This window comes from Protomyctophum bolini (genome assembly GCF_963924005.1).
Source record: "Protomyctophum bolini genome assembly, chromosome: 2".
Taxonomy (NCBI): Eukaryota; Metazoa; Chordata; class Actinopteri; order Myctophiformes; family Myctophidae; genus Protomyctophum; species Protomyctophum bolini.
The window spans coordinates 13,055,272-13,069,260 of record NC_137863.1 but is presented as its reverse complement, the minus strand read 5'-3'; the positions used below and the strand labels follow the sequence as shown (position 1 = coordinate 13,069,260).

The window sequence follows — 13,989 nt, the reverse complement described above, 5'->3', positions numbered from 1 at the left end:
TCAATAATGGCAACTACAATGTAAACAACTAAAAGAAAAAGCTAATTCATATTCATAACACAGACTAAACCTTCAGTTGACCACTAGATGGTAGCACAACTCAATACATCTTGTCCAGAGGGAGCCTGGGTGAAACACAATTCAGGAAATGGAATGTGGGACGCCATTATGTTATGCAACTGCCATTGCCCTTTAGCTGAGGTCTGGTGGTCAGAGAGCACAACCTTGCCTTCAGTTAACAGACTCCAGCCCTCTGTAGTGCTGAAGTAAGCTCAAATGTCAGAACAATCCAAACAAGAAATTGTTACACGTGAGATCTGAGATTCATATCGAGCAATGCCCATTTTCACCCCAATTTAGAGTTCTCCTGACTGCATCTAAGGTCTGGGACAAAATTAGTAGGGGGGTGGACGAGAGGAGTATGCTGGGGAGGGGGTTGGAGAAGAGGGAAACGTATACCAGCTAGCTGCATTCCACGGGACCTCAAATCACGTCACCAGGCTAACCTCCATGGTGGCAGCGCCTGGTCCTACTTAGACTGTCTGTGTTCTCATCTACAACTGTCTGGGGCTATTTCCTCAGACACTGCTCAGGCCAGCAAGGCCCTGATGTAGAGACCCGATAAGTTCTCCCTTCATTACACAGGGGTCAACGGCCTATTGTAGAGGGGTTCTGTATTCCAGGCGGCCTTTTTAGTTTGTATACTAGTTTGTAATTTGTATACCTGCCAGTTTAAATCCTTCAGAGTTGTAATTTCTTTATCTCTGCCTGGCCCTGGTCAATGTTGGGCAGTCAGTGTGGTACCGTTTGATCAAGTATATAAAGTACTAATTTCTTCTTCTCATACTACGCTCACGGTGGACAAACAGGTTTTGTGAGACAACAAAACATCTTAGAGGTACTTAAGAAAGTGAGCGTATCTGCTGCAACATTCTATTAAACCCATTCCCTGCCCATTCCCTGCTCGTATTGCCAGCATTTTCCCCCGTTCAACCCTTATTTTGAAGAAATAAGGGTTGTTATGTTTTCTAACTAGTGTGTGTGTTGTGGCATATCACTTCCGGTGCTGCGATGAGGGCAGAGAAACATGATCGCGATGATCACAGTGTCGGCTATGGGCCGTGGAATAAACCTTGTTTTGACCAGAAATGCCATCTGGGACAAGGAATTGGAGATAAATGCGATTGAAAAACAGATAGAACGGACACGGGTGCACGAGAAATTCAAAATTCAGTCTTGTTGACATCATCACCTAGCAACCCAATGCTAATGTGAGTAGCATTACGACTTGATCGATCAAAAGCATTATAAAGACAAATGGCGTAGATCTACGCCAAATGCGGGGAATGTGTAGACTGAATATACTTGAATGGCATAAAAAACAATGCAAAAGGGCAAAAATCTACATTGAACTCAATGGAAATGTGTCCTTTGAAGCAGAATGATGCAACCAAATTGAATCCAAATTAGTGGAAAATGACGACTGATGACGAGTCAGGGTCAGTAGATCAGGGGAAAATAACAGGATGTCCAACATTACACACAGAACTCCTACAGCCTGTAAAGCGAGATTTCCTCATGACAACTGTGCCCGGCCCCACCCCACTCCTTCACCCAGGTAGGATATACTCACTCTGATCCAGCAGCCATATCTGAGTAAGACGTTTCAGGTGTGGTGACTCCCAGCGCGATTACTATGCTCATGACGTCCAGCACAGCGACGCGAGGGAGTGTGGGGAAGAGGGGAAGGGGAGAGGGGAGGGGAGGGATGGGGGGAGGGAGGGGGGGGGAGGGGGTTGGGGGTCACGGAGTCCCAACCGCAGCGACAGACCACTCCAGGGGTGGGGCGCCGATGAGCCGCAGCCCACGGCTCACGGACATGGGGAGACCTGAAGGACAGGACGAGAGACTATTAGCTTTACACACACACTCTCTCTCTCACACACACACACAGGCAATGGGTATAGGCCAGTGGTTTTCAACCGTTTTCATATTGAAGGTCCACAATTTATTCAACATTTTTGAGCCACGGACCATCATTTGATGACATTTAGCCCAAGGTCTTCGAATATTTTGGTCATTGGATACGATTTCGTCCATAATTCCATGCTATATTAATGTGGCGCCATAGGAGAGATGACAGGCAAATGTTGTTCAAAATAATTCTCTAAGTGTGTAGACGTCTTGTAAATTAAGTAATGCGGATTTCTTTTAAAGAATTGATCTATAAGGGTCCAATTGGTTACCAACTCTCCATCATTTAGTTGGGGACCACCTGGAACCCCCTCAAGGGCCACTGGTGGTCCCTGGACCACTGGTATAGGCAAATTATCACAGAAAGCTGAATGAGCCATCATGTTGTGTGGCATGACAAACACTGTGCTTTCACTGCTCTTTTCCATGCATTTCGGTTTTATTTTACCGGTATTTATCAATAACTAATAACGATGGCCATCACCAAGACAGGTACAGTAGGGGCAAATTATCAATGAATAATACAGATTCATGAATTCATAATATACAACGTTAAAAGATGCAGTACTCAAAAGCAGAAAACAGCTCTTTGGACAAGTGATCAATTGTTTTTAGTCCTCGCTACTCTGAAACCAAGTTCTATACTGGTTGGAGCATAGAAAACACCACATTGCCATTAGTGAACTGGATTCAGCTCTGGCCCATTACACCAATGACTGTTTCAGCTGAAGAACACATGACAGGGAAACAGTCAATACAATCTCAAAGAACATAAATGTACATGGGCAAACATCTTAATGTACACCGTAGTGAACATCCAAATTTGCTGAGTCACGTTGACAAAGAAGATTTTCTATATAGAGTATCAGGGAGATTTTTTTGCTCTCTTTTCAAATAACAATAACTTGATACAAGACAAAGAGTGATAGGTGCATCTCATACAGAGGTTTCCAGTGACAATGGAAAACTATTCAGAGGCCAGAAAAACAACCAGCGGCTGCCTGACTGAGACCCCCCCTCCCCCCGCCAATACTGGGCCTGTATCATAGGTGATGCAGTACCATGGAGAACCAACGGGGGTAGCTTTTTCTCCCAGACAGCCCGGAGGGGTGAGTCATCCAGCATGAGGCTGGGCTCTTGTCATGTGATCGCGCGCACTGCTGAAACACTGACCCACACTCCACTCCACTATCCAATCTCTCTCTGTCGCTGTCCTTCCTTCGCTCACTCACTCACTCACTCACTCATCCGCTCAGGCAGACGCACAGCTAGCGAGCTCCAACTCCAGCTGCAAAAAAAAAAAAGGAGGAACAGGGCTTTCCATGCTCCTTTCACACGCTCGGTGAGGAAGAGGACTTGGCTCGGAGCGAACTGAGGTCATCCTCCGGCCAAAACCGCATACAAAGAAACACGGTCCCACACACAAATGCTACCCGGTTCACATTCACTACAACACCGGGCCAAAAGTATGTGGTTACCTTACACAACAGAAAATTGAGAGTACAATACTGAGGGGAAAAAAAGAGCCTGACATACCCTCCCCCTGTCCCCACCCCTCGAAAGAAAACCAGCCTGCCCAAAAGCCGCGAGACATAGACGATTATAATGGTTTATGAGGAGAAACTATCCACAGCAGTGGCGTCAAGAAAGATGCATGACATTTCTGTTGTAGTACCCCTAGCTACGAGCTGGCTGCCAATCTCACTCTCCACTGCCAAGGCAACCATAGCAGGGCTGGAGACTTCCAATAACGTCAAGGTCACTTCACCATGCTCACTGAGTCACCGTGAAGCGCACACAGAATGGCAGCCTGGTTCTATTAATTAGACAGACAGAGTGGGGTAAGCAAAAATACACATGCTTTATTAAGTTAATCTAAGGCAGTGCCCCGAGTTGGACACTGAGGAAAAGCTGAGGTGTGCTGCTGCCTGCTTCACACACACGAGCGCTGGCAAAACACTCAGAAAGATATTGTGTGGAACAAGTCAAATACCAGGATCTGATAAAAACTAAGTAGCACTTTATTATGCATAGCCTGCATGGACATGTATATTATTAGGCTAATTCAGAAGATGTATCACTGTATCACAAGAACAATCCTATTTTGGGAAATAGACATTTATAAAATTTAGAAGATGGGGCTACATTTCGGAATTGTGTATGGTCCATTTGTGGCCATTATAAATCGGTGATACACGATAACACCGCCAGCACTGTGGTGGTTGTCACATACACCGTTTATTATGAATTACGATTGATTCGCCACCCTCATTGCTCCTGTTCTTTATGTCTTAATAAATGGCCCTCATAGCGGCATAAGAAAACACCAGTTGGCAAATTTTCCCTTCCATCTGTGAGTGTTTTTAATTGCCAATCGGAACAAGCGTAGTCCGTAAATACCGTGATAATACCGCCCCAGTCTAATTGTGTCTCAGCACTACCTTCCTCAAAGACATCCAGTTTGTTAAGTGGGGAAAAGAGACAAAGGGACTGGTTATGCAACATGCTTGGAGCAGGAGGGTCAATATAAACAGTTAACACAGTTGGTGACAGTGACACATAACCCAAGATAGCATCAAAGTGCAATGTGTCCAACCAAAGCCGGTTCGTATGAAAAGCCACTTGGCTGGTTATTAGCCGTGTGGGTGATCCATGCCTCACTAAAATAGAGCTGCCGAGTGTTCCTTACTCTGGCCCACAAAGGGAGTTCACTATTTGGGCCTCTTCCAAGACAGACAGACGGTGTACCGAGGAGGTAAATTCCGAAGAAGGAAAGCCTTTCTTTGCCTCCCTAGCTCCCTCCCTTCCTTGCTCTTCTAACCATGAATACAGGGCTCATATTACGAGCAGGCTCTACAAAGTCTTTTCACTTCCACTAGAAGAGAGGCCATTTTGGAGAGCAGCCTGAGGACACAAATATGCACGCGCGCACACACACACACACAACACACACACATACACACACACTTCGTTCAACGCCACTCTCTTCAGATGCTGCTCAACAGTAACACCCCTTGTACCGCCCTGCGATAAAATTATTTGATTCCTTTTAATATGTAAATGAGTCCCCAGGGTGATATAGTGTATGCGTGTCGTCATCGCGGGAGGGACGGACCGACAATTAATTACAACACACAAGAAAATGCACAGGCACTCACTACACGCATACCGAAAGTGAACGCCACACCTCACCTTAACCTGGTAGACAAAAATAAAGTACTGATAGAATAAAAACACCACTCAAAAATCAGACCTGTCTGAAGTGAGTGGTGAAACAGCGCCAACTGTTGGTACCCTAGACAGAGACAGACCTGGTTCTAGGACTGGTTGCACCACTTAAAAATAGGTAGGCAGGCACTACTAGGCAGTAGTAGGCTGCATAGATAAGGGACACACACACACACACACACACACACACACACACACACATTAGCGAACCTCTCTATGCAGGCAAATGGGAGTTGAAAGAATGACTGAAACAGGAGAACATAAGCGTATAGGCCTACTCATTCATATAGGTGCAGAGGACAGGGTTTTTTCCACTGGGAAACCCCCCGAAGTAACAGAGAGGGAACAGGAAAATAGCCTAAGGCAGCATGTCATTCACCAACTACTACTGCTGCTGGCTCAATGACCTTGCTGTGCTACTAGCCAATAAGACAGAAGGTTAGAAGCAGATAATGCCTTCCCCTGAGAGACAAACAGTGGAAGACCAAGAAGACAGAGACACACAGACAGTCACACACACACACACACACTTTTTCTCTATCGCATCTGAACAACCTTTTTATACGCACACTGATTTGTTAGTGGGTCTATGGTACAAGTGGGTTTTCCAAATGTTTGTTTATTGAGAATCTTGTAACAAACAGGTACAAAACAGTACAATTTCAGTTATAGTTTCCAATTCAAATCTAGTTTTGGCAAGTGAAACAACCATCACAGTTGTAAATACAGTCAAACCAAAAAGGTAAAGAATTTGAGCACACGCATCTATAAGCAGGACTCTATAATGCATCACGTCTACAAAGCCCCTGCCCCCAATAACACACACACACACACGCACACCATTGAGGCAGGATATGAAAACATCTGCCTCGCCTGGTCTCTGTGAATGTCGAGTTGCACTCGCTGAGATACAGGGGGAGGAAATTGAATATGGAGCACAGACAAATGAATATGCCCTGGCTTCAATACAAATCTGTGGATGGCCACAGAAAAAAAGATGGCTCATTTTAGATTATTCACACTCAACTCAGAAACATATTCACAATTTCACAATCACAAAGGTGCTACTGCTAACACATTCAAGCTATTGTCAAGAACAATCTGGAAGACTAACGTGTTTAGGTAATAAAACAATTAATAAAATCATGATTACAAAACCAAAAACATGATGGATGTGTTGGTGCGATCGTGTGGTGACTGAACACTGACGACTCCGAGAATGCCTGCACACAGCCTACCAGGCACAGCCGAATTTAATCTTACAATGTATTGTAGACTAGTATTGTATTCCAAATTAATTCATGACTCTAAATAAATTAACAAATAAAATCTAAGTGTTTTCAAAAACATGAAATCAGACCACATGCATATGGACCTAAAAGAGCAGTGATACATCTATCTGAAAACAAGTTTTCGTGCCAGTGCTCTCCACAAAAACAAAAAACTACCAGACTAAATGATAGCTGCATGCTTTGGGAAGACTACCGTACCTTCCCACAGTAGCCCAATCCTTGTCCCCCAACAATTATACAGCGCAAGATCCGTCTGCAGCAGATACTGGATCTAAAATCTCTCCCCACATGTCAGAATGTGTGGGCGGCCACTCTAAATAATAACACAAAGACTTCGATCTGCAGTAAAACGTCCTTTTGTGTGCTACTTTGACGTTTGAACCGTGAATACATAGGTATAGTTAGGCTGTAAGGGTATATTCATCTGCCTTTATGTAACAACTAACAATGTGAATGAGCGATACCATATCCACTGACACACATATTTCAAGGGACCATTCTAGGGGTTATATGATATATCATCACTACACCCCCTTCTTCTTATTATAATTTTTTTATTGTAGCCATGATGGGTCTGTTCTCATGGTGAGCGAGCGGTCAAGCCAACGTCCTGGGAGCGCATTGCGGCCCTCCTATTAACACAACAATGTCCAGCTGCCTGAATGGACCGGGACCAGACCGTGGATGAGAGCCGCACAATGGAAAACAAAGGCCTAGCGGGTGCCATAGAGTGGAGGTGGGGGGGTACAGGGAGAGAGGTGGACAGAAGGGCCAGCGTGACACAAAATCAATCATCTGTTTCAGAGCAAACAGATCAGTCGCTGTCTGTGCGTGGCTCCGAAGTAACGCAGGGAAGGAAAGGGAGGTATGAATGAGCTAACGCTGCCTGTTTGGACTTGACTAGCCCCGTCTGACTTGCAATCCCCCACCAAGTCACAACAACAGAGCTGGCTGCCCTGCTACTGAAGAGAGAACCTGGCCGAGACTGACGCAATCACAAGGCTAACGAAAGGGGAAAAAAGGAGTACCGCACCATAATGCCATATTAAAATGTGTGACTTAGTGATTTAGTTTCCAATGTGATAGGTCACACAGTTAGCACTCAAGAAATGTCACGGTTGGTTAAGCTGGATTGTCCCTTAAAACGTGGAGAGGCTGGATTTATTTTTGACATGAAGTAATGAATGAGGAAAATTGTGTAAAATAAGCTCCTGCACTGGCATAAGAGAGACACATCAGAGCCAGCCATACAGATCGTCTCTTCTTCACCATGTGACACTGCATGACAAACACATTTACATGACATTTCCATTTCCTCTTTTGGCAGAGGGACAGAGGGGTCGGGCCTGGCTCCACCTCGACGCAACACTCAACACACGTACATAGACGTGTACTAACAATATTCGGAGGTGTCACTCAGTTAAGGAGAAAAAAATAACTGAGGCTGGGCAACCATTTTGAATAGCTGCAGCTTCTGTCGTCTCACTCTCTTCTGCTACCTACCTACGTATCTCTCTCATTCTCACACTCACACAGGGCTGTGGTTAGGGGACTTTATTGGAGCAAAATGGTGCTTTGAACAACAGCCAGGTTTTGGTGAGGAAACAAATCTGGGTTCAAAAGGTTCACAGGTAGTGTGCCATTCAAGTTTCAACCAGTTTGTATAGGTTACATGACTGAAACCTAAAACTGAATAAAATAAAATGAAATGGGGTAACTAAAACAATCATATCCCTCTCTTCCCCAATAGGAATAATTTTGGCTCCAGGTGATGGGAGTCAGAAGGGGGTAGGCTTGGGAATGGGAACACAGGAAAGACTTGGCATTGGCCAATTCCCCTTTTGTTTTCGTCTTTTAACGCTGCTGTCTTGCATTATAAAATAGGGTAGCTGACTGTGAAAGGGTTAGGCGAGTAGCTTGACATCGGTGCAAATTAAGCTCTCCTGGGTTGTTTTTCTTCATTCCTATTTCCTTATTTGCTCCCCTCCCCCTTCTGACAACACCCTTTGAGCAAACAAGCTCAGAAATGTGCCTGCAGTTTTTGCAGTCGTCGTGTTTTGAGGACACTCTGCAAGCATGAGGCAGATCAAAGTGATTATATTTGACCATCTTTCGTGTCACCTAGCATAAAGCTGATCTTATCATGTTCAGCCTCAACTCCTTTACTGTACTGTTTGCAATACACAGGGGAGACAGACAGGTCTTATGGGATGGATAGAATTGGTAAAAACCTAAAATGGCTGCCTCTCCTTCTCAAAGGAGGAAACTCTTACAGCAAGGCTTCCCCCCCTGCACTAACATTTGGCTAGCTACCAAAGGAAGACCATGTTCTCTCTGAGAGGCAGAGAGAGAAAAGAGTGAAGGACAGAACATGAGGGTGCAATAAAAAGGAAGGAAAGAAAGGACATAAGGAAAGGGAGAGAGAGAGATGATTACGTAGCTCGCCTGCCTCTCCCAGCCTTGTTTTTTTTCCCAGCCTCCTCCTCCTCCTCCTCCTCCATTATTCTCCCAAGAAGCCTTGCTCCTCGGCACAAAACAGAATTACCCAGCAGAGCACTCTGCAACACTGCTCCCCCTGTGCAGAGGCTGTGCTGAGGAATCAACACACCCCATTGGACCAGCTCCAGCGTGTCTGAGCCAATAGGACGGCACTAAAGAGGCAGGCGTCACAGCGACTTGTTTTTAACCCCATTGTACAAGCCAGCCAGCAACACAGTCAGTCAGTCACACAACTAGAGAAGCTGCTGAAGAGACTCAAGAGAGGGTAGAATCAGAAGGAAATGAAAATGGAATGATAACGTAACAGAGGCACAAGCAAAACGTTTGATGGAATAAAATAAGGAAATACCAAATATGAATGCCCTGTTTTCTGTTGTCGTGAAAATAAAACAGTTAAAGAACACACTAAATTGCCATGGCCCAGATTAAATTCATACAATGCTTTTGAAAAAGTTTCTCAAGCCAGCATAATTTGCCAATAGGCCACCCTACAATCATCAAGTTAGACATTTGAGATTTCATGTAGATGCAAGTTCATCTCTCTGTGCTATTCTTTAATCACTCACCCATATCCACATAGTTATAGATTGACAACTGCCGACTTGACTGACAAATAAAACACACATGCCACATCATTAACATGTCAATAGCTACACCTGCCCCCCATGTAATGACAGTGTCATCAGCATGCAAATAGCAAGCTAAAAAGAGGACGTTTTTCTCCGCTCTTCCTATTCCTCACAGCAACATCCCCCCTCTCCCTTTCCCCTTGAGCAGACTGCACTGAGATAGAATCCTGCCTTCCTCTTTTGGAAATGGGCCAGCATCCTGCTTCACTCCCTCTTGTACAAGCAAGAGGCGCGCGCGCGCGCGCACACACACACACACACACACACACACACACACACACACCACACACCATCTCTTCTTCACAATATAATAACTACTTCATTTTCAAAGGGAATGTTAACTGAGCACCTGGTTAGTTGAATTTATGACAACTTGGCATGAAATGCACATGACATGAAGGGAGAAACCATGCTTCCTTAGTGAAGATCTAAGAAGAACTGGGCCACAGTAACCTTGCCCGTCTGCACATTCCTCAGATCTCCAAAGTTTTCTGAGGCCCACATTGGGGGGAATTCCACATCACTCACTCTCTCACAGAGACACACACACACACACACACACACACACACACACCCACACCCACACGCACACACCCACACGCACACACACACACACACTAGCCTATTCAACAGTACAGTGTTGCTCTCAAAGACACGTTACCAGACAATGTAGTAAAGTGAACTGACTTTATTCCATTCTCACTTAACACTCCTAGCACTTTTATGCTAAACTGTTGCGTAACATAAGGCTGGTTGATGATAGGCCCATATATACATATGGCTGGTTTATTCACAGCGCAGCAGCAAGTCAGGCAGTGCATTCTCAGCTCCCAGTATAGTAGGTTAAGCTAAGAAAGCACACCATTGTGCCTGCGTCCCAAATTCTCCTATCATTTCTTAGGGGCTGTGTACTCGTCTTTGTCTCTGCTAGTGAGCACAGCGTTTGTTCTAGATAACAAGAAGGGGTCAGGCCAGGGGGAGTGTTGGGGGGCTCATGTTTCCAATGGTTATGAGTGGCCAGGATGGCAGGCTGCACTGCACACAAGCTATTAAAAGATGCGAAACATATTCAGAGAATGTGAGCCCTGACCAATGAAAACAAGGCCCCCTGCACTACAATCTGGATACCAAGAGGCTTCAAGATCAACCAAAACATTTGGTGCAGGCTGTACACTCCCCACTGACCACGGGTGTAATCTTTGTATTCTTCAATCAAGGTCGACAACTGCTCAGGGAAAGAAAAAAAGTGCTCTCGTAAAATTGCGCTTACCGCCTCCCGACATACAAAGGTTTATTAAAGGGAAATGTCTTGTTTATGGAGTTAAGCTACAACACACCCGAGTACTCGAGTAGTGACCTGGTCACAGGTCAAAGTACAAATATTTAGCAACAGTACAGAATTCACATTACATTACACAGAGGACATTCATTAATTTACCTACTGGGACAACGTAGACACGTTTTTATTAGGAGTGTAAGCAAGCAACAGAATACATATATCCTAAATATATATATATATATATATATTAATGACACGTCAGACACAAAACAGTCATGGCGAGTTCGTCACACATCCGGTGGCACATTCATTGGTCTAGCCACTAGACAGGTTAAACTAGGGCTGTGTGAAAAGAGGGAGGAAAAACAAGTGTGGACACATTGGACAGACAGGTCTCCATGGAGCAAGTTAACTAATGTTAGCAGTCAGTTGAATGATGGACAGATGTTGCCATGCCTAGTTGTAAAAAATAAAAAAAGAGAGAAAAAAAGCAGTCATGGGCCATGGCCATGATGCATTGATTAAAGTATGGTAAAGAAGAACTATAACTACATATACTCCACCATCCACTTGACTTTTGATTGATTGATTGAATATGTATTAACAGTTTGCAGAATTACAGTACATTTCAAGCACAAACTCAATACTTATAAAACAATAGATGTATAGTTAGTCTCTACTACTCTAGAGCTCACTCAGTCAGTGGGGTGAACGGCCCTTAAGAGAAGAGACCCAAATCAGGACAACCAGGGTGATCTAAAAGAAAGCTACTTCAGTCAACATAGTTACCCCGTGATTTATCAAACAGCGTTATGCTTTATATGAAGAGAAAAAACGAGAGTCGGGTCGGGTACACGGCGATTAGAGGTTTCAGCCGAAACTAAGCCGTAATCATGCCACCACTACCAGCTACTCACATGTTGAATTTAAAAAAAAATGGAGTCTAAAAAAGGAAACGCGAGCTCCCCTCAAAGTAACATACCACCCATTTCTGTTGAACCACCACAGAGGTTGGGGGTTGGAAGGTGGGGGAGGTGAAGACGAATGAGAAAAGCAAGTCACCACTCCACATATCTGCTCATTTGAGACTGAGTCCCACACAGAAAGAAAACCCCTAAAACACACCACCACCACCACCACCAGGATCCTCAGTGAAGTCAAGAATATTACAATCACCAAATGAACACGATCCAAATGATTAAAACGACTACATGTGTAAAAAAAAATCACAAATAGCATACAACATCTAAACCCTACGGTGCTAAATGGGATTTCTCAATGTCACCTATAGACGAATGTGATCACATTCGTTGTATTGTGAAATACTGGCTCTAAGTAAGGACACAATCAATTGGAAAACATCCAAAAAGTTAGCTAACCGGCTAGCGTAGCATTGTTAACCATGTCTGCTAACAGCCTGAGATGGACACGCCAATAAACAAACGCAACTTTCCTGGCATGTCGATGTCCGAATGCACTAGAAACCACCTAAATTCGACAGTTTCTTAGGGTCAAAATAATAACTAGCAGTAAACAATTCATCTATTTTGAATTTTGATATATATGTATATAATGTGTGTATATATATATATATATATAACTTGTAACCTAAGTTTTCATATTATCTAACCCAGTATGCCAATGCAACAAGCCTGGGGGTGCATGTCTATCATGCTCAGATCAAACAAGTGAAGCTTGAGGTGAATAAAATACAAGATGTGTTGCTCGTGTTGTTTTGACAGTGGAGGTAGGGTATGTTAGGCCATTGCAGCAACATTATCAAAACGTGGCCAAACCTAGAGTCCTAACTACCAACCAGGTGGTATTTACTAGAGTCAAATACAATCTACTCGTCATTTGTAGCTTGGTAACAGTCTTGAAACCAAACGAATGCAATATATCTACTTGTAATAATATTAGCTGTAGTTGGGAGTTGTTTGAGGTGAATAACATCAACTGAATTACTTGAACTAACGTTAGTTGAGTCAAACTCAAAACTCCTGGAAACTGTTGCAGTATGGTGTCAAAGACTTTATGAAACACGGTTGCATGACATTGGTATCAGGATACGTTGGCAAACAAGGCAGGTGACAAGCATTGATATGGGGACCTAATCGAAAACCATGGGAGATCAGGCCAGAGACAGTCAACTGTAGCCCTGCTAAGCAGACCCTGACATGGGAACATTATCAGTCAGCTAGCAATCCACTTGGAACTGTGAGAAATTACAGTCAGAGCCACCAAGTCGGTCAAATAACTAAAATGTACGTGTAGTAGTTAAGTGGCTAAGTTGTTAGCTCGCTGGCTATGTTGGCTTGGTTGGGAATATATGGTCAGCGTGTTGTATTTATGTTTTAGCCTGCAGACAAGATACCGTTATTAAACACATTAACACGTACAAATATGTAAGTTGAAACACTCACCTAAAGAGACATTCCAACCCGGTACAAATAATATATTTTCATGTGTGATAGGCAGTCTCTCGAATAATCCAACATCAAATCCAACCAGATGACAAGGCCTGTACCTCGGCCTCGGTCTGTCCTGTATCCTTTGCCCTTAAAAGTAGCTCCCTCTCCAGGGGTAGGAAACAAACTTCTCAGTGTCCCCCACGCACGGGCGTAAAGTTAAATTCCCTGTTCTGGTCGGGCACAGCACTTCCATTGAGTGTCTAAAACAGATCCATCGTGATTTAATCCATTTATTGTAGTGTTGTTTTTATATATATATACAGTCGATATTTATAAATGGGGTATATGCTGCTCTATGTGATATAGGGCTCTGATTCTGTCTCGGGTCCTTACATTCGCAGAGGCGCCCATCCCCCTCCTCACCGGCATCGACCGCGGGTCCCAGGCAGCGAAACTGACACACAACCAAGCCACGGGGTTTCCTAGGCGACCATGCAGGGGCTCCTTCGTTGGGCGGGCTCTAGGCGGGCCTTGAGTTGAAGTCCAGCCTCTTTCAAATGATTGGTCAGAAAAGTGTCAGTCGAGATGCGAAATAGATTTGTAAGAATGTGATTGGACCATCGTTTTTTTTCTTTGCCCCTCGACGCAACCAGGGGCGTGAATTTGTGCCTAGGAGG

General features: G+C 44.2%; 1 protein-coding gene across 1 annotated transcript in view; it reads right to left on the bottom strand.

Moving 5' to 3' along the window:
* Window positions 1-13,722, bottom strand: part of setd5 (SET domain containing 5) — a 34,676-nt gene extending 20,954 nt beyond the window's left edge. The window contains 3 exon segments of the mRNA XM_080788761.1: window positions 1,634-1,762; window positions 1,764-1,889; window positions 13,706-13,722. Coding sequence (XP_080644887.1) covers window positions 1,634-1,762; window positions 1,764-1,889; window positions 13,706-13,707 — 257 coding nt within the window. The 5' untranslated portion in view covers window positions 13,708-13,722.
* Between the last annotated feature and the right edge of the window lie 267 nt (window positions 13,723-13,989).